The sequence below is a fragment of the Hibiscus syriacus genome, unplaced genomic scaffold, assembly GCF_006381635.1.
Source record: "Hibiscus syriacus cultivar Baekdansim isolate YM2019G1 unplaced genomic scaffold, ASM638163v2 tig00015426_pilon, whole genome shotgun sequence".
Classification (NCBI taxonomy): Eukaryota; Viridiplantae; Streptophyta; class Magnoliopsida; order Malvales; family Malvaceae; genus Hibiscus; species Hibiscus syriacus.
Window position 1 is genome coordinate 497,278 of NW_024062362.1, and position 26,196 is coordinate 523,473.

At 33.7% G+C, this 26,196-nt stretch overlaps 3 protein-coding genes and 1 non-coding gene across 4 annotated transcripts; all 4 read left to right on the forward strand.

The window, feature by feature from the left end:
* Positions 1-3,943: 3,943 nt before the first annotated feature.
* LOC120207843 lies at positions 3,944-9,543 on the forward strand. Its single transcript, XM_039207262.1, has 10 exons — positions 3,944-4,109; positions 5,466-5,695; positions 5,793-5,929; positions 6,133-6,177; positions 6,268-6,321; positions 6,548-6,649; positions 6,737-6,940; positions 7,105-7,190; positions 7,823-8,847; positions 8,944-9,543. Exons 2-10 carry the CDS (start codon positions 5,515-5,517, stop codon positions 9,165-9,167), a joined length of 2,058 nt encoding a protein of 685 aa, XP_039063193.1. The 5' UTR covers positions 3,944-4,109; positions 5,466-5,514; the 3' UTR covers positions 9,168-9,543.
* A 598-nt stretch (positions 9,544-10,141) lies between these two features.
* On the forward strand, positions 10,142-13,090 carry LOC120207845 (short-chain dehydrogenase TIC 32, chloroplastic-like). The gene is made up of 8 exons (XM_039207263.1): positions 10,142-10,286; positions 10,590-10,821; positions 10,923-11,002; positions 11,146-11,299; positions 11,402-11,480; positions 12,369-12,453; positions 12,635-12,681; positions 12,890-13,090. Exons 1-8 carry the CDS (start codon positions 10,181-10,183, stop codon positions 13,052-13,054), a joined length of 948 nt encoding a protein of 315 aa, XP_039063194.1. The 5' UTR covers positions 10,142-10,180; the 3' UTR covers positions 13,055-13,090.
* A 2,001-nt stretch (positions 13,091-15,091) lies between these two features.
* On the forward strand, positions 15,092-17,897 carry LOC120207846 (rRNA 2'-O-methyltransferase fibrillarin 1-like). The gene is made up of 7 exons (XM_039207264.1): positions 15,092-15,211; positions 15,326-15,636; positions 16,218-16,313; positions 16,400-16,477; positions 16,565-16,741; positions 17,333-17,401; positions 17,528-17,897. Exons 1-7 carry the CDS (start codon positions 15,196-15,198, stop codon positions 17,708-17,710), a joined length of 930 nt encoding a protein of 309 aa, XP_039063195.1. The 5' UTR covers positions 15,092-15,195; the 3' UTR covers positions 17,711-17,897.
* On the forward strand, positions 16,876-16,948 carry LOC120207880. Its single transcript, XR_005524252.1, has one exon. It is a non-coding gene; the product is annotated as a small nucleolar RNA snoR60 (small nucleolar RNA).
* Positions 17,898-26,196: the final 8,299 nt, after the last annotated feature.

The window sequence follows — 26,196 nt, forward strand, 5'->3', positions numbered from 1 at the left end:
GATTAATCGACGACGAATCGATGTTTTATACCCCTCGAACCCTATGATGAAAATAGCGATCCCACACGATTTTGACTGTCAATCAACGGCAACGACGGCTACGTATGACTAAGAGGATGATAGAGACTATGTTTGTGGTTGTGGTCATGTCCGAAAAGGGCAACTTAATGGAGGAAATTAACTATGTTGACAGTCCGGACACCTAAAGTGGTAACGTTTGTAACGATAGGCACTGAGATCATTCAAAAAATAGTTTAGACACCTATTCATGAAAATTTCTATAGTTTGGGCACTTAATTTATATTTAAATCATTTATTATTAACAATTTTTTTATTAAAATGACAAGGATGTCATTATCTCTAATTTTTTATATATTATATAATCCTTATAATTTTGGATAAAAATACTTCTAAAATAATTAGTTATTTTCATATTAATCATTTTTATTTTTTATTTTTTTTGTGTTTTACTAAAAAAATATAGTTATAATAATAATGTAAAAAGAGTTTGATTTAGTAAAATATTAGTAATTTTGAGTAATTAAATTTATTTTATATTTTTAATATTTAATATATTAACCATTTATAATTTTATGATTTAAAAATAATATTATTTTATTACAATAAATTCAATAAAATTTAATTATTTTTTTAAATAATTATAGTTATCATAAGTTTTATTAATAGATTTTAAAATAATACATTACATATAAAAAAAGTTAATCTAATTTTATAATCAAAAATAGAATTCAAATCTAACTTTAAGTTATTAAAAATAAAAAAATAGAATTCAAATCTAACTTTAATTAAAAAAATTAGAATTCAAAAAATAGAAACATAATGAAAAAAATTAGAATTCAAATCTAACTTTAAGTTATTAAAAATAAAAAAGATGAATCTTATATAATGAAAAAATAATATCTTAATCCACTTGAGATCATAATGTTATTTTTTCATATTATATTATATTTTATATAAATAAATATGATATTTATAAAAATTTAAAAACAAAAGTTTGATATACTAATTATATTTTTTTTTGTATAACCACCAATATCTAATCTATTGATCAACTAATCCAGATCAACAACAAAACCCTATTCTCATATGTAATGGGGTAAAGGGAGGTAGTGTAGTAGGCTACCCCAACGCCAAGTTGAGAGCAGCTTCCGTGGAAGACCTCTGACAGTCAAGGAAATTAAAAATAAAGATAAAGATAAAGATAATAAAGATAAAGATAAAGATAAAATACAATGCATGTATAAATAAATACATAGTTGAACAGTCTTCATATGCAGTCTTCATATGTGCGTCTGTAATGGGAAGTAATCCCTGCGTAATAATCTCTGTATATAGACAGAAATGGAAGTCCCGGCTAAATTTAAAAAGAGGAAACATGAAGGGAAGAAATACACAGTAGTCAGCGATAGCAAGCTACTATAAGGAATAAAGTCAAATGGGTTACCACCTAAACTAAGGCAACACTGCTCCGCTACTCTAGTACTGGGCCTTCATAGATTCCAATGACAGAAATGTATAGAAGTAGAAGTCATGGAAATTACTACAGAGGCATTAAAAAGAAGACAGAGATGCTACACCCCATGGCTATAACCCACACTACTCGGCTACCCTGGTCTTAAGTCTCTATACTTTCCTGTCATAGGTCATGTCCTCGGTAAGTGCTAAATCCTTCAAATCAGATCTCAAGCATTCTACCCACTTCCTCCTTGGTCGTCCTCTTCTTCTGGAACCTTCAACTGTAATCGACTCTACCCTCCTGACCGCATTTGACGGTTGTCGCCTAAGGACATGCCCAAACAACCATAGTCTTCCCTCCCTCAATTTTTCGGATACAGACACCACCCCCAAGGACATCCTAATTGCAGAGTTTGGTGTCATGTCCCACAGAGTCTTACCACATGTCTAACGAAACATTCTCATTTCTGCGGCCTCCATCCTCCTTACGTGATCCTTCTTGATTGCCCAACATTCTGATCCATACATCAACGCTGGTCTTATTGTCATTCTAATCCAGATCGAGTATTGTAAAGGCAAGATAATCTTTCTAACCTAATTTACTCCATTCGCAATGGTAAGGATTCGAACCCCTAACCTTGCTTAAGAGATCTGGTGTCTAATCCCACTAGACCAACTAGTTGTTGGTTGATATACTAATTATATTGAGTATATATTATATATTTTTCTCATAAGTTATATATTGTGATGATTAAGATACTTCTATGAATTTTTATTTAAATATTTATAATTTAATATTAAAGTTTAACTTGTTGAAAATAGTATATATCACAAGGATAATTTGGTAAAATGTACATTCAAATACTCTTATATTCTTCTAACTAAATGTTATAATCTTACATTTCCGTTAAAAAAATAGTACAACATCATCGTAATAATATTATATTATGGTAATCTTACTGTTAAATGTAATATTACATTCCATGAACCAAACGTCAATAAGGCTTAATAGAAAACAAATACCCAAATTATAAGTGTTTAATGTTACTAACATTGCCATTTTAAGTACCTAGTCCATCACGATCGTTAAAAAAATCGTTATCTGACACATGTCTCGTTTATAAAAAAATTATCTGAAATAAAATAATGAAAATTATAATTTCTTTTTTTTTAAATCCATTTTTTCTCAAATCTTAAAAAATTCAAAACTCCTTTACTCACGTCGACCGTTGTAATTTGTCGTCGTTGTCGTCGACGAATAACCACATGATCAAACCTCCAACGTCGTTACTATTATTGACGAGCGAACCTTCATTCATGGCAAGAGAAAAATTAAATTTGAAATCCCTAAATTCTAAAGACCCAAATCCACCATCACTCTAGTGGCTGACGATAAGGGAGATGACAAGGACGATGATGACGACGAGGAAAATGGAAAGAGTGACAGTAACAACTGATCTAGGAGGTGATAAGAGGAAATGGAATTAAGGTTAGGGAGATGAAAACGACAACGGCAACCGACAAGAGAGATTGTAATTTAGTGGTGAAAATATAATGAAAATAAGTGGCTGAAACGTAATATTTTCAAAACTTATAACTAAAATTAAATAGACTGGAAATAAAAAAGAGACCACCAATGTTGTTTGCCCAAATAATTAATTTGAAGAGAGGATGCCCAAAGCCCAACAATGAGTCTTGAATTTGGAAGAGTGTAAAATAGGTGGCCTATGGGGGCTTTCAATTGGAGGGCTCGAGGAGTGAGAACATGACGTTGCCACGAATATCTCCCACGTCAAAATCATGGAAGTTTTCGTTTTCAATTTTTGTTGAGTTAACTGCATCACAGATCATCCGACTATGATTCTTATTTTAAATTAGACTTTAAATGTTTAAATTTTCCAATTTCATCCCTAACAGCTAACAACCATTTTAAATTAGTTCTTAAACTTTTGAACATTTCAATTTTATCCCTAAATTATGACATTCATTCTAAATTAGTCTATAAACTTTTTGAACAATCTAATTTCATTCCAAATTATACGTATATACTAATCACATCTATTGTTAATAAAAATATTGAGCCAAGTTATATTATTATATATTAAAAAATCCAGGTTAAACTACGGTTAAAAATAATTACATATTTGGATGAATTTGGGGATGAAATTAAAAGATTTAAAAGTTTGAGACCAATTTAGAAAAAGAGTAATAGTTTAGTGATGAAATTAAAATATTCAAAAGCTTTTGGATTAATTTAGAATGAGAGTCATATTGTAAGGGTGAACATGAAATATTTAAAAATTTAAAGACCAATTTAAAATAAAAATTATAGTTTATGAACCTATAATACAATTAACTCATTTTTATTTAAAAAAATGCCTTGTTGAAGAAGTTGAAGAGGGTTCCTCGTTTCCACCTTTATATATTTCTCTTTCAATTCGCTCCCTCAGAACTCTTCTTTTTCCTCCTCCAGCATCAATTTTCTCGGCCGATCACTTCCTTGCATTTTCTCGGTGATTTTCCCTTCATCAAACACTCCCCAATCCCCTGCTCCTCGTCTCTAAATCCTTGCGATTGCTTAAGATTCTGTCTCTCCTCTAACCGATCTCTCTCTGTCTCTCACTCTTTCAGTGGTACGTTAACCGATCGCTTCGCTAACCTTTCTTTTATGTTCATATTTTTGTGTTTCTTTTTACATTCAAGCCTTATCGCCGATCACGTGACTCGGAGGCCTATCCACTTCTGTTGTCGTTTAATTTGTTTTTATTGTTTCTTATGTTTGTATGGAGTTTAGCTGTTACGTGCTCTAAAAATTGGAACTAGAAAGTCGGGGTTTGAATTTTAGGTTATGTGAATAATGGAAATTGGCCAAAACTAAGTTTATTAAATATATTGTGGCTCAGAATAGGAAAGTTTTAGAAAATGCCTCCCTTTATTGCTGGTAATGGACAAATGAGGTTCGAGAAGTTATTTATTTATAAATGTAGACCGAGTTTATTGGACTCTGTTCTTCCTCAATCTTTGATTATCATTTTTATTGAGTAATGGCTGGGGAAATCTTTACTTGCTATTAAAATTAAAATATTTGCTGCCTACAGATGGATAGTTATTTGGTTGTTTTGCTGCGAAATATGTTACTAGCGGTAATGACTTACACGCATATTGTGCATTTTCGGAATTAGATAATGTTTTATTAATGAATTGTTGTCATGAATGGCTGGTATTTTGGCTGCAGAAATTTTCTTGCTTGCATTTGTGGCATAAGTTGTGTATTGGATGGTTAGTGCTTGGTTTCAGATTTGGACAATGAGAATTCCTCTCAATGTTTTATAAATAGATGCACTCTTCTGTATGATTTCAGTTTACTTAGGATATTTCTATATTTGATCTTTGCATTTATTTTTCATTTCAGAATTGCTAAGCATGAGCATAAAGTTACTGCACTTGTCACTATGCTTACCATCACTATGCTTACCATAACAGGAATGACTTACATGCATATTGTGCATTTTCGGAAATAGATAATGTTTCTTGGCATATCTTGATTTATTATTGTTATTATTATTATTAAGAAGATATTTGAAGCAGGCAGATGTATATTACTTTATTTTTTCCTTTTACTCCATGATATTTGGTTGCACTATTAATGCATGAACACCTAGCAATGTCCAGTAGATGCACAGGCGAATGTGGTGATATTTTTGCCCCTTTTTTCCCTGTCGGTGGTGGGGTTGAGGTTAGTGTCAATATGTAACCTTGTTTGGTGTTGTATATTCAGTTAAATGACATAAATGCAAATGAAATCCACATTGTTTGGATTATCAGTGCTAGTATCCTTCATTTATTGTAGTCATTTTACATGTTTTAAATATATTGCTTGATTAGCACCTTTTTTGAATCGTTGTCTAGTATTGTGATCCAATTTTGAGTAAATCAAGGATGTAAGAAGATTTCTCAGGATCTGAATTTCTTCTCTTTCCTCATTTTAGTTGCAGTGGCATCTTTGAGTTAGTGGTTGTGCGTTGTTTATGTGCATAGATGCCTGTTGCAAAACTCAAGGCTTCCAGTTCGGCAGATGTAATGAAATCAGAGGAGCCAAATGATTCTTTATACACTTTCACCAGACAAACAATTGGAAAAGAGCCTCTCCTTTCATTTTCTAGGGCTGGAGACAGCTCGGTTCAATGGATCCAGTTGCTGCATGCTTTAGATCAACAAGGTACTTGAAAATTAATTGATGGTTCAAATCATTGGTATGAAATTATTATATAACTGATGCTACACTACTTGATTTTCTTGCCTATATCTCTTGACAGAAATCCCTGGCTGGCCTTTACTTACCCCTCTGAAGGTGCAGATGCAAAAGTGTGACAAGTGTTTGCTAGAATTTTGCTCACCCATTAACTATAGAAGGCATATACGTGTGCATCATAGGTTGAAAAAACTGGATAAGGTTTTCTCACTTTCTTTGAAACAAGATTAGTCTATTATGTTGATACTTCTTGGGATTTTCTCCTGCAATTTCTTTTTTCTCCTGATGATTCTTTAAAATTCTAGCCTCTTGGAAATTTGAGATTTACCTTGGTTACTTTTGATGTTTTTTTCCTTTTTATATCTCTTAGGACTCTGCTAAACAATGTTGTTTTGGCATTGTAGGATTCTGCTAAAAATAGGGACCTACTAGCGGCATTTTGGGACAAGGTGCTTTTTTCTTCACCCTTCCCTCTCTTGCATATTCATTTTTGGTTATCCACTCTCATTTCTTGTCTTTCTCATTTATATCATTTACAGCTGTCAGAGGATGAGGCAAAGGAAGTTATATCATTCAAGGATGTGGCATTGGAGGTAATTGTTTAATTTAATTTTCTCCTACTTAATCCTGGTACATCATTTAGAATATTCAAGTGACATCCAGATCTGGTTTACATTTTATATTTGTTATTTTTACAACATTACCTTGTAACCAAAGTATTATTTCTTGATATGATATACATGCACGTTATGCATAATTATTGGTTTTCTTTGTTCTTGTCTCCTAAACAATTTCTTCCTTGCTAACTATACCTTCTAGGAAGTTCCAGGATCATCAATCATAAAATCATTGACAGCACTTGTAAAGAAATCAAAGCTTGCTGTGCCACAAGTTTGCTTGAGGGCAGGATCTGCTCTTCTGGTAAGGAATGTATTGTGTTATGGGTCTGAAAGTAGTATGCTAATGCATTCTAATCCTATGGATGTCATATGTCCTGAATCTTTGCAGGACCTTGTCCAAGCTAGACCTCCAAGGTTTCCAATATCTTCCCGAGAATTATTTAGTATCCTTGATGATGCAAGTGAAAGGACTTTCCTTTGTGGTGCAGCAATGTCGATGCAAAAATATATTTTTGATGGGGAAGCAGGAAAGATTGGTCTTGAAACAAAGAACCTGGTTGCTTGTACCAGCTTCCTGGTAGAACAGAAATTGGTACTTTTTTCATTTATCTGCTCTTCAAGATTGATTTACTCTTAAGTTTTCACGCACGCACTTATGAATAATTTGGTTGGCAAGTATAATGCTATCCCTATCCATTGGGACAAGCAGTATGATAGCATGATAGGAGAGCTTATGAATCTGTGTTTTCTATTCAGGTTAAAGCATGGCTTACAGATAAAGATGCTGAAGCTTTGAGGTGCCAGAAGTTGCTAGTGGAAGAGGAAGAAGCTGCCCAAAAGAGGTGCATATTACTTATTCTCCTTGTTGCACATAGTATTTTTTTATCATATTTGACATGTGTGACCGTTTGTAAATCTTCTTCTTTCCCCTTTTCTCTAAAAATGTTCCTCTTAGCATGACAGAAAGTGACTCTTTTAATCGTCTCTGAGTAATGTCTGGGAGGACAACAGTCAGATAAGTATTTTGAGTAATATCTTCTTTTCCAAAAGTTAGTAAACCCCAACATGTGGTATAATTATTAATTTATTTCCTGAAAGATGATACAGACATCCTTTCTCTTCAACTGATATAAAGAGGAAAAATGGGAAGAAGATACCAGTGTAAAAATAATTTTGTATTTCTTGAAAAGAAACGAGCAATTATAATTTGAAGGTGTATGGAAAACTAAAATTGCTGAAACCATTTTTCTATGCCAACAATCAACATTCTTAGAGAACATGCATTGAAGAGGCAAACTATTAGCATTTATCTTATCAGTTAAAGTCTACTGAAGTTTAGTCTTGGGCTTTTTAGTTCCTAGATACAACCTAATCATGTGACCGGTTCCAAGTTTAGTGTTATTGGTTAACGACATAAGGTTAGTTCCTAGATACAACCTTTGATTAGCTGATTATTTTCATGATTCTTCACTAGGCAAGTTGAGCTTCTTGAGAGAAAAAGACAGAAAAAACTTAGGCTGAAGGAGCAGAAAGCAAAAGAACAAAAACCCTGGGAGAGGGAAGAAGGTAAGCAGAACATGGACAATTCGTTGGAGGTTAATACTTGCGGTGAAACATCCTGCTCTTCTGCTGTTTTTGACATGGATGGACAAAATGCAGTCATATCAACAGATCAAGTTCTTCCATCCCTAGAACCAATTCCTTTCCCCAATCCTGAGGAGGGTGTAGATTACATAACTCAGATGGGGTTTAACAACAGATATTGTGATCCAGGGACTAGTCAGAATGTTGAAAGACATGTGGAGCAAGTGGATGGATGTCAACATACAGTTGTTTCTCGATGGCAGACCCCAGTGAAATCACAACGTGTGGTGCTTAATGGCTTCCATGCTAATCATAATTCTCATGGATTTAAGTCTGGAGGCATGAATAAACATGGAACAAACAGGGAAAGGACTGCTGCAATGGGTAATAGTAATAAAATGTGGAGCCGAAAACCTAAAGCAATTAGTGATGGGGAGAATTTGAAAATTAGAGCAGAGAAACAAGTTTCAAATCAACTAGTTCAGAGTAAGAGCCCAGAGCTTATAATCGGCTCTATATCTGTCCCACTTGGAAAAAATCTAGCTGAAGACCATGACATGTGCCATGTAGAGTTTCAAACACCAAAGAGGAACAATGTTCAGGAGAGGTTCAGCAAACACGATCATGTGCAGGGTGTTACAAACCGATCAACCATTAAGTTTTGGAGGCCAGTGAGTCGACAAGAAAGAAAAAGTTCACTGCCAGTCCAAAATGGTATTAGAGAATTTGAGGTGGAAGTGACTGCTGAAAATTCATTCCAGATCTCATCCTCCAGTGAAAGCTGTCTAAGGCCATCTGCGGTAGATGGTAGTGATGATATACTAAGAATGAATCTTACTTCAACACTCGAGGAGAGCGTGCAACCAGGAAGCTTGCAGTTTGACGGCAATGCTGCCAAGGCCTTTCTTGCCGGGAGTAAGTTGGGATGTTCGATATATATATGTGACAATTTTATTGCTATGAGTCCATTTTTATTGGTCTTCTCTGATAAACTTCTGATTGGCATTGTAGGATGGAAGAATGCTATTGCAGGCGAACACGTGACATTGGTTCTATCCTCGAACCATGAGCCTCCAGGGTGCACAGAGGTTGAAGTCGATTCGTCTGAGAAGTGTATGGTTAAGGCAGAGGCTTGTGAGGCTTCTACCGTCGGGGCTGCCATAGGCAAGTACAGAATAAAGCCTGAAAAAGGTGCAAAAACAAAGTACATTCCGAAACAAAGGCCAGCAACCTAAGAGGGGCGATGGGAATGTTTACTGTCGAGATATGAACATAGTAGCAGGTCATCATTATATATATATATATATATTGCAGAGGCTCCAGTTTTACCAACGGTCTTCCGTCGGAAAATTGAGGGAAAGTAACAGGTTTTGCCGGTAAATGTTTTATGATACCGTCCTGGTTTCTTAGGATGAAAAAGCAGTTGCAGTTTGTTTTGCTATTTTCTTTTTCTTATTTGGTTTAATTGTAATAAATTGGGGGCCATGCTATTGGAAAGGTCTTTTTTTGGGGGTTAAAGTGGAAGTTGCTTTCCTTTTACATGTATGCCTCCTGCAAGGCAAGCCAAGAGGAGGGGGTAACTTGAGCTTTTTAACATTTGGGTCCTTGCATTTTGCCGAGGCAAAACTAATCGTGCTCTTGAAATGATCTAATAATGGTCTGCTTGTCCCCGTTAATTATTGTTAACATTTTATTAATTATTTTGTACAATTTTATTCTTTAAATTTTTAATATATATATATATATATTTTAAAAACCAATACAATCTTAATATAAAATTTTGCATTCATATAACCATACTTTATTATATTTGATAAAAAAATATTTTAGAGTAAACTATGTATTTAGTACCTACACTATCCGTTTTGGTTCGGGTTTTTTTTCAAAAGCATACCTATTTTTTTTTTGTTTCATTTTAGTGCTAAACTATTAGTTCTAATCCGTTTTAATATCTAAACTTTCAATCTTTTTAAAACTTATTGTTAAATTTTAAATGGATACTAAAATGAGATAAAAAGTAAACCATTTGACGGTGAGATACTAAAATGAAATAAAAATCAAACTTTAGGTATGATTTTGAAAACATTAAAAGTTAGGTATTGAAATGGATTAAAACTGATAGTTTAGGTACTAAACAGATAATTTAGCAAATAGATTATTATATGAAACTTGGAAGCGTCTAATTAGGATAAGAACTGAACCATATAACCTGGTACAAACAAACAAGAAAGAGCTGGGAGTTGTGCAAATGTGGTTGTTTAATAGGGAAGGACCATCCGGTTTCTCAGCTTCTTCTACAGCTGAAGAAGTTACTCAAGGAATTGATGGCTCTGCCGTCACCGCCATAGTCACAGGTTTTTACTTATCATCTCATCTCACCCAACAAAACAACACAAATTGGAATAATATGGATTTTATACTTTTTTATGCATTCTGGGTGTTTGATGAACATCACACAAATTTAGGGTTTATGAAAAAATTTCGTAAAAAATCAACCCGTTTAAGTAATATTTTCTGTGAAGTCGAGTTTTCAACTTTTAAACCATGTTTTTGGATATATTTCACTGAGCTTCTTTAGGTTCACCGACACAAAATGGCCATAGCAATAGTATACAGTGAAGTAAGGATTAAATTCAATGTAATTCATTTTTTTTCAGGGGCATCAAGTGGAATCGGCGCTGAAACAGCACGAGTTCTTGCACTGCGCGGCGTCCATGTAGTCATGGGGGTCAAGAACATGAGCGCTGGAAGGGAAGTTAAAGAAACAATAGCTAAGAGAAACCCCGATGCGAAAATCGATGCGATGGAATTAGATTTGAGTTCGACGGCATCAGTGAGGAAATTCGCTGCAGATTTCGTATCCTCTGGTCTTCCACTCAACATCCTCATGTAAGTGTAAATGGATAAATGGATTACAATGTATATGCTAATGTTTGCTATATTTGAGAAACATGACTTGGTTTTAAGAGGGATTCGTGTTCTTTTTGAAGTAACAATGCAGGAATCATGGCCACACCATTCATGATTTCCAAAGATGGCATAGAACTACAATTTGCAACGAACCATGTCGGTAAGGTTTTGTGCAAATAGGCCTATAGTAATTGTTGGATGTCAACTTGATTGTTCGAAATTTGAACGTTCTACACAGATTGATTTGAAGTGTAACAGAGAGAGAAGGAAAGGAATGAAGACAATCTTTTTTTTCCTTGGTAGGACACTTCCTCCTAACAAATCTATTTCTGGAAACTATGAAGAAGACAGCACATGGAACTAAGACAGAAGGAAGAATTGTAAATGTATCATCCCGTCGTCACAAATTCTCGTATCGAGAAGGGATTCGATTCGACAAAATCAATGATCGATCAGGGTAATTCCCGTTTAATCATTCAGTACTTAAATCATATAGTGGAAGCTTTCATGTTTTTTGACCTAATTACTTCTTTATTTATGAACTTCACAATGTACACAGGTACAACAGCTTAGCTGGATATGGTCAGTCAAAGCTTGCCAATGTCTTGCATGCTAACCAACTTGCTAGACGTTTAAAGGTCGCTTCCATGTTCTAGGATGCTTATGATATCAGTAACACTACTTTTAAAATATTTTGAAATCTTTATGTTCTTCTATGCTACAATGGTTTGGCTTTGCTTTATGGAACATTTGTTCATTGCTACATCTTTAAGCTTTCTTAATCACTTGCAGACCAAATTGGGATACATTGTGGTTTTCTAATGGAATTTGGTGATTGAATTCAGTATGCTGAGTAGTGTTATTTCATCAGCCACCTAGGACTTCTGTTCTCACACATGAATGAAATTAGTCCATGCATGCACAAGAATGTCAACTATGAAACTGATTCATCATGTACAGATAGTCATGGCAACTATAACATGCTCTGCTATATTTTGATGGTGTATGTTCCTTTTCTCACACATGAATGAATTAGTCCATGCATGCACAAGAATGTCAATTATGAAACTGAATGGTCATGTATATACAGTCATGGCAAACCAACATGCTGCTATATCTTGACGGTGTATGTTCTTTTTCTCACACTTTGAATGAATTAGTCAATGTATGCACAAGAATGTCAACTATGAAACTGATTGTTCATGTACAGATAGTCATGGCAAACCATAACGTGCTGCTATATTTTGATGGTGTATGTTCCTTTTCTCACACATGAATGGATTAATCCATGCATGCACAAGAATGTCAACTATGAAACTGATTGATCATGTACAGACAGTCATGGCAACCATAACATTCTCTGCTATATTTTGATGGTGTATGTTCCTTTTCTCACACATGAATGAATTAGTCCATGAATGCACAAGAATGTCAACTATGAAACTGATTGATCATATACAGATAAGTCATGGCAAACCATAACATGCTGCTGATATATTGATGGTGTATGTATGTTCTTTGGACAGGAAGATGAAGTGGCTATAACTGCAAATTCTCTTCACCCGGGAGCCGTTGCGACTAATCTCTTTCGTCATAACAGCCTTATCAGGGGTACTGAATCCTTCTATTTTTGCATCTAAAATTCACATATTAAAAATAATCTGGTGAAGTCATCATCTCTTCATGCTCAAATCTCCTGTCATCACAATTATAGTTCACTGCATGTTGTTTCCGATTAAAAACCAAAGAAAAGGAGATGATTATCCTTTATTTTCCCCTGGTTGTGATGCAGGTCTTGTTGGTGTTCTTGGTAAACATGTCTTCAAAAATGTGGAGCAGGTGTGTAGAAATTTATAACTCTATGTTTGGTATAATAAAATGCTCTGCTTGCATTGGGTTCAAGGATGGACCGAGAGTGGCTGACGGGGTGGTCACTTCCTGGAAATTTCGGATTCTCGTAAAATTTAAGTATTTTTTTATATTTTCTATTGATAATTTGTTTTCGCCCTTTAAAATTTTATAAGTTCTTTCTCGTGAGAGTTTTCAGGGGGCTGCAACCACATGCTATGTAGCATTGCATCCACAGGTTAAGGAAAAGAGTGGTCTCTATTTTGTAGATTGTAATGTTGCTGAAACTTGCTCACAAGCTAATGACAATGAGTTGGCCAGGAAACCGTGGGATTTCACCGTCAGTCTCGTCAACAACGGGTAAACTATGCATGTAGTCACCGAATTATCACTATGGTTTCATTTTAGTCATCCAATTATTTTTTTCAAAATCATATCAAAAATTACATTTTGGTTCTATTTTTGTGACTTGCCGTTAAAAAATAAATAGAAATGTTGATGTGATATTTTTTTAATTTGTTTTCAATGATGACTTAGTATTATCTTATAGTGATACGTCAACATTACCGTTACTTTTTTAATTTTGGGTGACCAAAACAGAAATAAAACGTAATCTTAGGTATGATTTAAAAAAAATAGTTGGACGATCAAAACAAAATCAAGTGATAGTTAAGTGACAAAATATATAGTTTACCCCATCAACAACTGTTCACAAACGTGATAGAGGTCAACAGAAGTTAAACTTAAGACTTGCTTTATGTTGGTTGGAAAATTTGATTAATTTAAGAACTAAGATGCGGTGAAAAATTAGAGACGTTAATATGTCTTTTAGTTTGAAATTTTAAGATATTTTTTTAATAAATGCATCTTAAAAATTATTTAAGATTTTAATAATAATTAGACATGTATATAAATAAATAAAATTAATCAAAATTAAGGGTAAATTACATATTTAGTATTTAAACTATCAGTTTTGGTCTGTTTTAATATTTAAACTTTTAATGTTTTTAAAATCACACCTAAAATTTAGTTTTTATTTCATTTTAGTACCTAATGTTAAAAACGCGTTTAATACACAAACTATTAGTTTTGATCCGTTTTAATACTTAAACTTTTAAAAAAAATATTTAAAATTTAATGTTAAAATTTAAACAGGGTACTAAAATGAAACAAAAATTAAATTTTATGTATGGTTTTGAAAAAATTAGAAGTTTAGATAATAAAACTAATCAAAATTGATTGTTTGGATACTAAATGCGTAGTTTATCCTAAAATTAATATAGCACACACATGAATGAATTATCATATAATATATTTACAAGTGTTCAATGAGTAATTGAAATTTAAAATAGTATTATAAATAATTTTTTTAGTTAATCAAATCAAAGTAGTATCTAAAAAATTTAATTAAGAGAAAAAAAAAATAGATATTGTTAATAAGGTTAACTTTTGTAGTCCAACTCTCCACACCAGGGGTGAGTAAAATTTAACTCGACTCGAAAAAATTAATTTTTATTCAATTTGATTCGTGAGTTTATAAACTTGGCTAATTTTCTTTAAAATCAAGTCGAGTTATAAAATAAAACTCGAATAACTCAATTTTTTTAGTAATCAATAGATTGATTTTCAAGTTTGAGCTGGGTCCCTCAACTTTGCATGGTATGTGTATCGCATAGAAAAATATAAAGAAAACTATATGTATATCATATATAATTATAGAAAACCGTTTGAATTGGAATCAAACGGTAACATAACACTATAGATATTTATAATTAAATTTAAATAGAAATTCAAATAACTTGATTCAAATTTTATAAACTCGATCAAACTCAAAGTTATTTTAAATAAATTTTAAATAATATAACAAGACTCATCGACTCTATTAACTCGAAATTCTTTGACTCATTTCGGTCAACATGATCGAATACTCACCTAGGGTGTGAAATTGTGGTGAATGTTTGGGCTGGAACTTTGGGCTATGTGACTCTGACCCATTGTTTAAATGGTTTACAGAGCTGAGTGATGTAGAAAGGGTAAAATTGACCTAATATATTAGGTGATGTAATTATTTAGTTCAATATAGTATAAAATAAATTATTTAGGGTTTTACGGTATTTACTATAATAAATTGAAACTCTTCGTATCTACGTGATGAATTTTAATAAAATATATAATTATTTAAGGAGTTATAGTATTTATCGTAGATTACAAAATAAATTTTGAACTGAACTATTTGACCAATTAATTTTTTTCACCTGGCCTTATAGTAAAAAAAAACACCATGTAGAAAGGGTTCAACAAAGCCCATTCCTTTTTACAGTTTCTCTAAATGCAGCGGCCCTTTGTCCTTTAAACCCCCTCCCCCTATTTGGCTCCTATACAAAACCATAGTCTTCCTTCTATATAATGCATAAACCCTAGCCTCTACTCCTTTACCCTTGTCATTTCATTTGCTTCGCCTCCTTCCTTTCTCTTCACTATCTTTACTATCAAACTGTACCAGGGATGAGACCTCCAAGAGGTATCAAATTCCTTCTTCTTTTGTTAAAACTTGAAACAACTTAGACCCATGGTTATTTTTCAAAAAATGATTGTAGTGTAAGTTAATGTTATCTTGTGTTTTGATTATGTGCAGGCCGTGGTGGCGGTGGTGGCGGGTTTAGGGGCAGAGGTGATGGGGGTAGAGGGAGAGGAAGAGGCGGCGGCGGCGGCGGCGGTAGAGGTGGTGATAGGGGTGGCAGTGGCATGAAGTCCCGTGGAGGTGGCCGCGGTGGAGGAAGAGGACGCGGTGGAGGAAGAGGAGGGATGAAAGGCGGCAGCAAGGTTGTGGTTGAGCCACATAGACATGAGGGAGTTTTTGTTGCCAAGGGGAAGGAAGATGCTCTTGTTACTAAGAATATGGTCCCCGGCGAAGCTGTCTACAATGAAAAGAGGATTGCTGTTCAGGTGATTTTTGTATCTTTTTAATCACCCACTCTGTTATTTAAGTGTTTTATCATCATGTGTTGGATATGCTTTGTATTTAGCTACAAGGGGTAATGGTGAGTTTACTCATAAATCATAAACCCGACTCAAAAAAGTTTCAAATTTGAGTTTAGTTATAAAACAAAATTCAAATGCCTCAAAATTTTCAGTAATTAGTTGATTGATTTTCAAGTTTAAGTCGAGTCTCTCAACTATGCATCATATATCTATATCATAAAAATATATAAATATATTGTCTTACAAAAAATGTTCAAATTGGAATTAAATAGTACCATAACATTATTAATATTTATAATTAAATTTGAACAGTATCTTGAGCAATTCAAATTGACTACACTTGAATTTCTTAAACTTGACTTAGAACATTTGAAATAAAGTTTAAGTTATAAAATAGGATTGATCAACTAGAATATTTTGATTTTTTTTTTTGATTTGATTTGGTTGAACGATCACCCATGTTTTTGTTCTTACACTTGTTGTCGAGATTCTGGTAAATTTTGCAATGAAGAGTTAAGAATCTTTCATAAATTTTCTCTTAACAGAATGAAGATGGGATGAAGGTCGAGTACAGGGTTTGGAATCCTTTCCGATCCAAGTTGGCAGCTGCGGTTCTTGGTGGTGTCGATAACATATGGATTGTAAGCTTTGCATTTCTGTATTCGTGTTTGTTCGAATAATGTACATGATCTGACCCGAGTTTATTTTATTTGTTTGTTCGATCAAGAAACCTGGTGCTAAGGTTCTCTACCTTGGAGCTGCTTCTGGTACAACTGTTTCTCATGTATCTGATGTCGTTGGTCCTGTAAGTGTACTATTGAATTCGAATTCAGAATGTCTTTGTTTGTATATGGCCTGGTTGCTTATTGTTTGTTCATTTATATTTTTCCAGAACGGAGTGGTTTATGCTGTGGAATTTTCTCATAGAAGCGGTCGAGACCTGGTCAACATGGCAAAGAAGCGAACAAATGTTATACCTATTATCGAAGATGCCAGGCATCCTGCTAAATACAGGATGCTAGTTGGCATGGTCGATGTGATATTTTCTGATGTTGCCCAGCCTGATCAGGTTTGCCTTTTTGTATTTTTGATTTAGAAAATTGTGGAAAACAATATAATCAGGATTGGGTTTACTTGCTATCGATTAACCGAAATCTTTTTATATATGTGCTCTCCCTGTTAATGTTTTTCACAACTATGTTTATGCAAATGATGAACTATACTCGGATTCCCCTTCAAGACTTCATGGGTGATGCAAACTCGAGTTTCTGATGCAATGTTAACTCATCAACCTTAATTTGTAGAATTTTTATATAAAGTGTTTTCTTTGTCCTTTTAAGTAATGTGTTTCGGGTTTCTTCTAGTATACTCGTTATCGATGGAGTTGAACTTATAGATACTTTGCTTTTATACCGGTATGTGTTTGAAACACATTTATAACCGTCCATCTCTCTCCCACCGTGTGTATGTTGTTATATTTCTCCGGGTCGTTTTTGTTTTAGCTCTACCACCATGCAAATGTAGTCGTCTTTTCCTTAGTCCAATAACGGTCGTCCGGCCTACTCAACTTGTCTGTCCTGTATCATTTACGGATGAAACTGCCATAACGAATCTTCCTTGCTTCTATTTAGTTTCTTAGTTTCTGTTACTTTGGTTGCAGGCAAGGATTCTGGCTTTGAATGCATCTTATTTCCTGAAAGCCGGTGGTCATTTTGTTATTTCAATCAAGGTCAGTAAAATTTTCGTGACTTTAAAATGTGTGAAATTTGTTAGATTTTCGGGGGAGCGACGTTGTAAGACATTGAACGAACGAGTAGGCAGAGTAGATGAGATTAAATTTTGAACATCTGTTCAGGCGAACTGCATTGACTCGACGGTTCCGGCCGAGGCAGTATTCCAGAGCGAAGTCAAGAAATTGCAACAGGAGCAGTTCAAGCCGTTCGAACAAGTCACTCTTGAACCTTTCGAGCGAGACCATGCTTGTGTCGTTGGCGGCTATCGCATGCCTAAGAAACAGAAATCTGCTGCTGCTGCTTAATTTTTTTTTTCTGGGATGGCTTTTGAAGCTTTTGTTTCATGTCTTGTTAGAGAAGGGATTTTTGAGAAAATGTCTGTCTAATTTATTGCAACTTTTGCTGGTGTTTTGTTTTGTTCAATTTAGGTTTTCATTAGATCTCAAATGTCTGTGATTTTGAATGTTTAGACCTCTCATTCTTCTTCTAGCACTAAAACAATCTATCTTATGGCCAAGTTGGTTAGTACTAGCTAACAACTCCATATGAGTTGTGGTGTTCAAAATTTCGGTTAACCGATTAAATTGTACTAATCGAAAATTTTTCAATTAATCATTTGGTTAATATAAAGTTCGATCAGTTAACGATTAATGATTTGTTTAAAATTCGGTTATTGGTTAATTCAGTTTGAAAATGGTTAATTAATTGAATTAACTGAAAATTTTAGAGTGATGTTAACAACTTCTAGAATAGATTATTAAAAGTTTTCGGTTAAAATCTTTTTTTCTGTTATAGGTTCAACCCTCGTTAAAAACAACTCATTACACTATTTTTCATTGAATTGTATTATCTCTCTTATTTTATTCATCATATTTTAATTTTTTTTAATTTATTCATCGAACTTTTGAATTGTTTCAGTTTTGATCACTTTAAATTATTTTATTATTATTTTTGTATGACATAACAATTATTATTATTATTTTATATAAAATAATTTTAAAAATATAAAATAAAAATAGAAGGTGGTCGGACATCATCGTCAAACACATTCGACCATTGTAGATGGTGGTCGGTCGATCCTGAATTTCATGAGTTGGTTTGTCTCGACATCTTGAGACCTAATCCGAACTCCATTTTGTCGTAATTTACTTCGAAGTCCATGAATTGGAGTTTGAAAGTGAGAAAACCAAAATGTTTCAGTTGAGATTAACTGATTTTGAGATATTTTCCAGTGAAACAACCGTTGAATTCGAACTCAGGGGGTCGAGAAAAATCGACCCATAAAATTTAAGATTGAATGGACACCATCATGGCAATCGACGTCCGATCACCTTCTATTTTTTATTTTATAAATTTAATAATTATATACTAAATAATAATAAAAAATTTAATGTCACGTCAAAATAATAATAAAATAATTATAAGTGATCAAAAGTTTAGTAATCAAAATATAAAAATTAAAAGTAAGATAAATAAAATGAGAGAAAATATAAAATTCAATTAGAAATTATGAAAGTTACCCAAAACAAAATTCTCTTTTCCCTCTATAAAAGTTGATAAAAAAGTTTAGCCTTTTTTAAATTTTATCTTCTATTTAGCTGTCATCCGAGTTTCACAAAGATGTGACAGTTATATAATGGCCCCTCTATTTAAATCTCTGATGAAGAAAGAGTTACCTGTCACTGAGTAGACACTTCACGGCCACAGTGGTACCATCAAACAAAACGCCATGGTGAACGGCACCATTATTCCCATTTCCGATAAGATTATCATACGAGAAACCGTCGGTGAAAACGTCGACATCCCTCGAACTGAACCGGTAACTCGTCCGAGTTTCGGGAACTCCATGGGATAGCCTCTGAAAGTGCTCCAACTCGGGCAGCTAACTCCGGGGAGTTGTCGTACCACTAGCACGAGTAGACCACTAGTCGGGAAACATCACTTCAAGCTCAGGTTCCGTCGTGTTCATCTTGATCTCCGAAACGTTGATCGGAAGCAGCCTCCTACTGAGCGAAGAAGAGCAATAAGCGCTTCGATAATTCTCGGGGGCGATGGGATTGGGTAAACAAAACGGGGCTTTGCAGGGCTTTCTACGTCGATAACAGATGAGATAACAAGAGATGATGGATAAGAAGAAGAGAATGAAGAGTGCTATGAATGTGACGATCAAGACTCATAATCGAAGGCCGAGAAACGATGTATGTTTGGAGAGTGTTTCACCGAGATACGATCCCTGCGATGATGACATGATGCTGACTGGAGGAAGACGACGACGTTGAATTAATGGATTTTCAGGGTTCGTGGAATAGGAAGAAAGAGAGATGAAAAGAGAAGAGGTTGAGCTTAACTAGAAGTCTTTGGATATATTTTGAAAATCTTGGCGTGCCAACTAACTAGAGGGATAATTCGAATATAATATGGTATATGTTTAAAATAAATTTAATTAATGATAATGTGTCTATATATATGTAGAAGTATATTGAGATGGACACGAAACTCGAATTCAATAGGTTCTGATCCGATGTGATTTTATTGGGTCGGTTTTTTTTTTAAAAAAAGAATTAGATTCAAGTTGGATCAAGTTGGATTTTTAGTGGATGTGTTCGGGTGGAGTTGGGCTCGAATTTAGGGTAAAAAAATACTTGACCCGACTGGATTCAAAAAGTAATGTTATTCTACTTCATATATTTAGGGATAATTATAATAACACCCATTTATTTATTTTTTCAATTAAATCCTTATTTTTATCGAATAAAATTAATATTTTATTTATAAATATATTTATTTCCGATCGGATTCGGGTTTTACCTAAAAATGCAGATCGGGTTCGGGTCGAGTTTCGGGTGGAGGATGTATATTTTTCGAGTTAGCTCGGGTTGACTAGAAACTTGACCCAATTCCACACATGTCTATCTTTAGTCGCAGATGCTTGAACCCAAAATATAAAAGAAAAACAATATTCTCTTTAATTATCTAAGCCACTTGATGAGTTCGTATTAAAGATTTATTATGAAGTTAGAATTATCATATAACATATGGAAAAAAAGGGAAACAAACTACACCAATGACACTTGCAAATTGGAGTAGTCATATTTTGTGAACATAGAAACCGGATAGATGGGAGGCAATCGTCCCTTTGGAAATTTAAAATTACATTATATTTTAAAATTTTATGTATTTTTATTGAAAATATGTTTTCGGAACTTTTATAAATTTAAATTTATCACCCTAAAATTTTATAAGTTCAAATTCACCTCCTAGCACAAAATTATGTGTCCTTCCCTAGACATCACCCTAAACACGTCCATTGCATGGCCATATATGCAAACACGTCCATTGCATGGCCAGAAAGGCAACTCGCTAAACCATTCACATTGTAACAGCCCCAAGAAGTGGAATGCCTTCAATTAATTTTAAGTTATTTACCCCAAATAGGTTAGCTTAACGAGGTTTAAGACCTAAATTTCTGCACAAACTTTTCAGTTCCCTTTTATGATCAAGTTTCCCCCTAATTTTTTTGGATAGTTCTGTTGTAAGACAGTCTAATTTAAAGCTCAAGAACAACAGTAATTGGGTGCTACCAAAAATGTTATAAAAATCAAAACATTTTAGGTTGGGCACCGAAAATATTACAAAGAAGGTTTTCAACCGAAAAATGTTAAGAAAAAGTTGACATTTTAAGTTGCACCCAACCTAAAATGTTATGATTTTTATAACATTTTTGATCGCATATTTCCTTAGTCTTAAATTAGGTCACATCTCTTTAGACTCTCCCCTAATTTCTCTTCTCTCACTATAAGTTAACTTCAACAACCTTTATGTCATGGTCCAATTATGGCCGAGGCAACCCCTGATTTTCAAAACCCGTTCATTTTCTTTTCAAACATATTGAATGGTATCATAAGTAAAACATAATTAACTATTATAAAAATATTTTATAAAAAAAGCTCCAAGACACATAATTTAAAACAACTCAAATACATAAGTAAGGTTCTATAAACACATGTTGCGTGCTGTGAGTACTATAAATTGGACGCAAAATATGTGCTAGTATACACAATCGAACAAGTAATAAAATGATGAGTTAGTATCGTTCCCACAGGGATTGGAGGAAATTGCAAGTTAAGTTAAAGCACAAATACTAAATTATCTAAGTATAGATAGCGAGGTGATATACACAATTGAAAAAGTTGTGGCAAAATGGAATGTGTGCATATAGGGGTTCAATGGTAGTGCAAAAATGTTATGGTGAATTATGATGGCAATATTGTAACAGCCACAACCCGTACCCGACCCGGATACGAGTCTGAGATGTCACATTGACCTTTTAAAACATTATTCTTAACAAAATCACATAACATTTGGACTTATATTAAGAAAATACGTTAATATACATAGGTTTATACAAAATTCACAAAATACTCAGAGCATACACAACTTAAATATTTAATTACATGCCAACATCGATTTACATAACAAATGACCTACTATTTAAGGTGTTCCTGATATGATAGTTGTGAGAGATGATGTCCCAGCTGTCTAACCTTTCTCGTCTACCTTCTCGAATCCTACGTGTGAAACACTCACACGCTAAGTCATCGACTTAGTGAGACATAATAATAATAATAAAAATAAAATATAATGATAATGCCATAAATGAAATAAAGTGTAATAAAAACACATATTTAATCCATGCAAGTTACATAACCATGTATATTACCCATAATCTTATCAAATTAACCATAAAAAATTCATATTAATAAGTTCACTAGCCCATGATACAATACTGAGAACCTAAGGTATATGAGTACAATGAGGTTGTGCACTATGCTTTCACCACAACTCGTATAAATACACCGAAGTGCCACGTAGAATTGCACCGAAGTACCGCGTAGAATTGCACCGAAGTTCCATATAAGATGTCCATAAGGACCACATAAAAATTCCTTAAGAATCATATACATATGCCAAGGAACAAGTATGTGTCTCAAAGGACCTCATAAATGTTCCCAAGTATATATATATGTCCCGAAGGACCGCGTAAACCCTCTACACTTGGCATGCCAATTATACCTATAGCTCTCATTTACATAACATGGGATTTTACATTTCACGTAGTTTATATCTCATAGATAATAAATGCTTACCTTTATCACATAGCTCATACAAATTTTCATACATATTCACATAGATCCTTACCATATAAAGCATATCATATGAATTCAGATCATGTATCATATAACGAAATGAAAACATGCACTAATAGGTTTGGAATTAGACTTATCACAAGTCTAAAGCTGAATATGTTACTATAATCATGCTATGCATATGCACTCACCTATATCTCATTGTCTTTCCCTCGATCAATCTTACTTCCCAAATGTATCAAAACTTGTTTAGGCTCAGTATCTACATAAATATAATTTTCAAGACGATTATCAGAAGCCTAAACCTTATAATTCAATGTTAATAACTTAAGCTAATTTAAAGCACCAAAATTCATTTTTCCTTTTAGAAGGGTATCGGTACACTACGGGGGTATCGGTACCTAAATTAAATTTGAAATTCACAGGTATTGATACCTACCGGTGGGTATCGATACACATGTATCAGTACACCCATTAATGTATCGATACACCATGAAGATATTCTTCAAAATTAGTCTTAGGGTATCAATACTTGTTCATAGGGTACCGATACACCCTGTCTAGAACAGACTTTTTCATCCAAAAATTCAACATCTCTTCATTAAATTTCATCATATAAAGTCCTTTTTATTATACCAAACTCAACTATAAACACTTTAACTAACGTCTATCATTACAACATCTTATTATCTCCTATATCCCATCCAAATTCTTAAAACCAAGAATCTTACTAAATTTTCCATGTAATCTAAACTCAGTTTAAATATTTCTTATTCCTTATTTACCCTGATGGCAAGTCAAATTCAACTCCCAAACCCATTTGAACCTTCTTATTCTAATTTTCACTTAAACACTTCATTTCTAAAATCATCCATAACTCAAAACTCTTTGAGTTTATAAGTCCCTTTTTATCTCCATCATCTTTCCTAAAGCTTCATTAACCAAAACCTCACTTAAATCTTAAGGATTAACTAAAAGAAATCCAACTTACCTTGGCTATGAAACTTCACAATGGAGAAGAGGAAAGTTGAAGAAGAGAAGTCTGGAAACTTTTGTTTCCTCAAAATGGATTCCATGTGGGTTATAAAATACCTACAACCAATATTTAATTATTTCTCTTGTTAAAAGACCCATTTTCCCCTTTAATCATTCATTCTTTGCTAAACCATCCTACATAAAATATTCCAATTAAGTCCTTCAACTTTTTAATTTATCTAATTTGGTCACTTAATTTTAAAATCTTATAATTTAGTCACTAACCCAATATTGAGGGTGTTACAAATATAGAAGTTTAGCAACGTGACAATTGAAGTGTAAACAACTGAAAATGTCAAGAAAAAATGAGTTGAGAATTTGGAAATAAATAAGCAAACTTAATAATCCTTACACAAACAAGCTACAATGGGAGTGAATGGTGGGGATACTAAGGAATCCTAAGCCTTACCTCTCAGAATGATTCAATCTTCTATGGTCTATTTGCTCGAAAGAGTTTAATAAAAGTGTCCCTACGCTATCTCTAGTCATTAGACCTGACGTATAAAAATGTCATGATAATACTTCTCGGCGTGAACAGAAATATAGAACCTATCGAATAAGCACTACTCCTTTTAGTCGTTGAAATCTTATCCTTATCTCTAAGGTGGATTAGGTCTTAGTTAGCAGATAAAATCCATTGCTCACGTTGATCATCCCTTAGTTTCTCTTGAATACTAAGGATCTTTCACTTAGTTTCTCTCGAACACTAAGTAGTGTACCTAAGAGATGGCTACTCACATAGCGCTTATAATCCTAAGTAATTAAGCACAATAAGAAAAATAAATAAATAAAACATAAAAACTCAAATCATTCATTAAAGCAAACACTTAATTATCCATAATAACCCACACCAAATAAGGTTTAGTTTATGGCGGGGTTCAAATCATCCATGAAAATAATCCATTCCATCCAACCCAATAAATCGAATGAAAATAAAAATATAAGGTTGGAGAAGACTCCTAATGCGCGCTATCGGTTGCTCCTTGGACCACCCTAGCGACGCTAACTCCTCTTGGACGCTTAGCTCGCTACTCTCTTGAGCTTGGCAATGGAGGAAACCTTTGAAAAGGTGAAAGGGGAAAGAAAGTTGGAATCTTTAAGCCACATTTCACTCTTTCTTAGTCCAGTATTTCCTCAAAATAATCCTCCTCAATTTTTGTGGCTTCTTATTCTATTTATACTAGGGGAATGTTCTTGGTTTTAGTGCGAAAATTCCCATAGTACCCTATGGTACATTCCCTCACGTGAAAATGGGTACAAAGGTGGCACTGTCCCCTTCTAGGTGGTTAGTAATAGAAATCACATGAGTGCTGGATAGCTGACACTTCGAAGAAAATATCTTTAACTTTTTTGTCTTTTTCTACGCCCAGAAATGTTTTCCTAGCCGCCGCAACATTTTCCTCATGCTTAGTCATCCCAAATTACCTTGGAAAATCTTCTTTGCTTGCCATCTAGAATGTTTTGACAATTCTCCATGCTCACCATTTGCTTGATCAACCTGCACAGTATCAACAAAACACAACCTTCCCCGTAAAACAACACCATTTACAAAATAATATGCCATGATAAATCTAAACCATCAAATGCAATAATATGCTTCTAAATGCATCTATATGAACATATATGTGCTTTAAGATAGCCAATAACTTAAGTGAAAAGGTTTTAAATATAGCATTTTTACAGAGTTATCACACCCCCAAACTTAAACTATTACTTGTCCCCAAGCAATGGATAATAGTTAGCAAAAGAAAATGTCATGGAAAAGTTCAATTTTAGGACAACCATGTGGGATATAGTTTCAACCCTCATAAATGTATTGGCTTTAACAAGCTAGACAAGTGGATATTTCAAGAATATTACCCTAGGACAAGGTCTTTTTCGGTGCGTGTGACTGTATACAATCTATGCTTAGTCAAGTTAGAAAAATTATAGGGAAGTCTACTATCCTGCCATAACATGTGTTCAAATTTAAGCAGAAGTTTATTACTCCTATTTCCTTAAAATTTAACATAATTAATAAAAATATTTACATTGCTACGAGTATATTTAGCCTATCACAACTACCATCCCACACTCTAGATAAATTGGAGCAAATATTTCATCCCTGAGCTAGTCAAGCAGAGTTATACCTTGACTACTTTCATTTACTCGTATGTTGTAGTTTCCATTTATTGAAATACAATATCCAGGTAATGTCGTATCAAATAGGATTGTATCTCTACAGTTATGCCAAATCATTTATTCACAATTAACCATAATTTATAAACATAAGGGAGTTTAATTTAACAATTATGTTCATTCTCATTAATACACACTAAGGCATTCAAGATTTCTTTCCTACAAAATTTCTAAAATTCCTAAGCATAGAGAGCATACAATCGTGTAACGATTAAAAGTACAAACAACCAAGTCCTAGAGAAAATCATATCCAACTCCAAAGTCATGTACATTTAGTTCATGATAGCCAAAAAGAAGTATCATCATTGGGCATCATCAACTTATTCCAACAAGTTATCCTAATTCTTACTAATGCAATGGGAAATTAATTTTGCTATCACTATAATGAAAATTTCCTACTAAGAACACTACCTCCCCTAAACTTGAGGGAT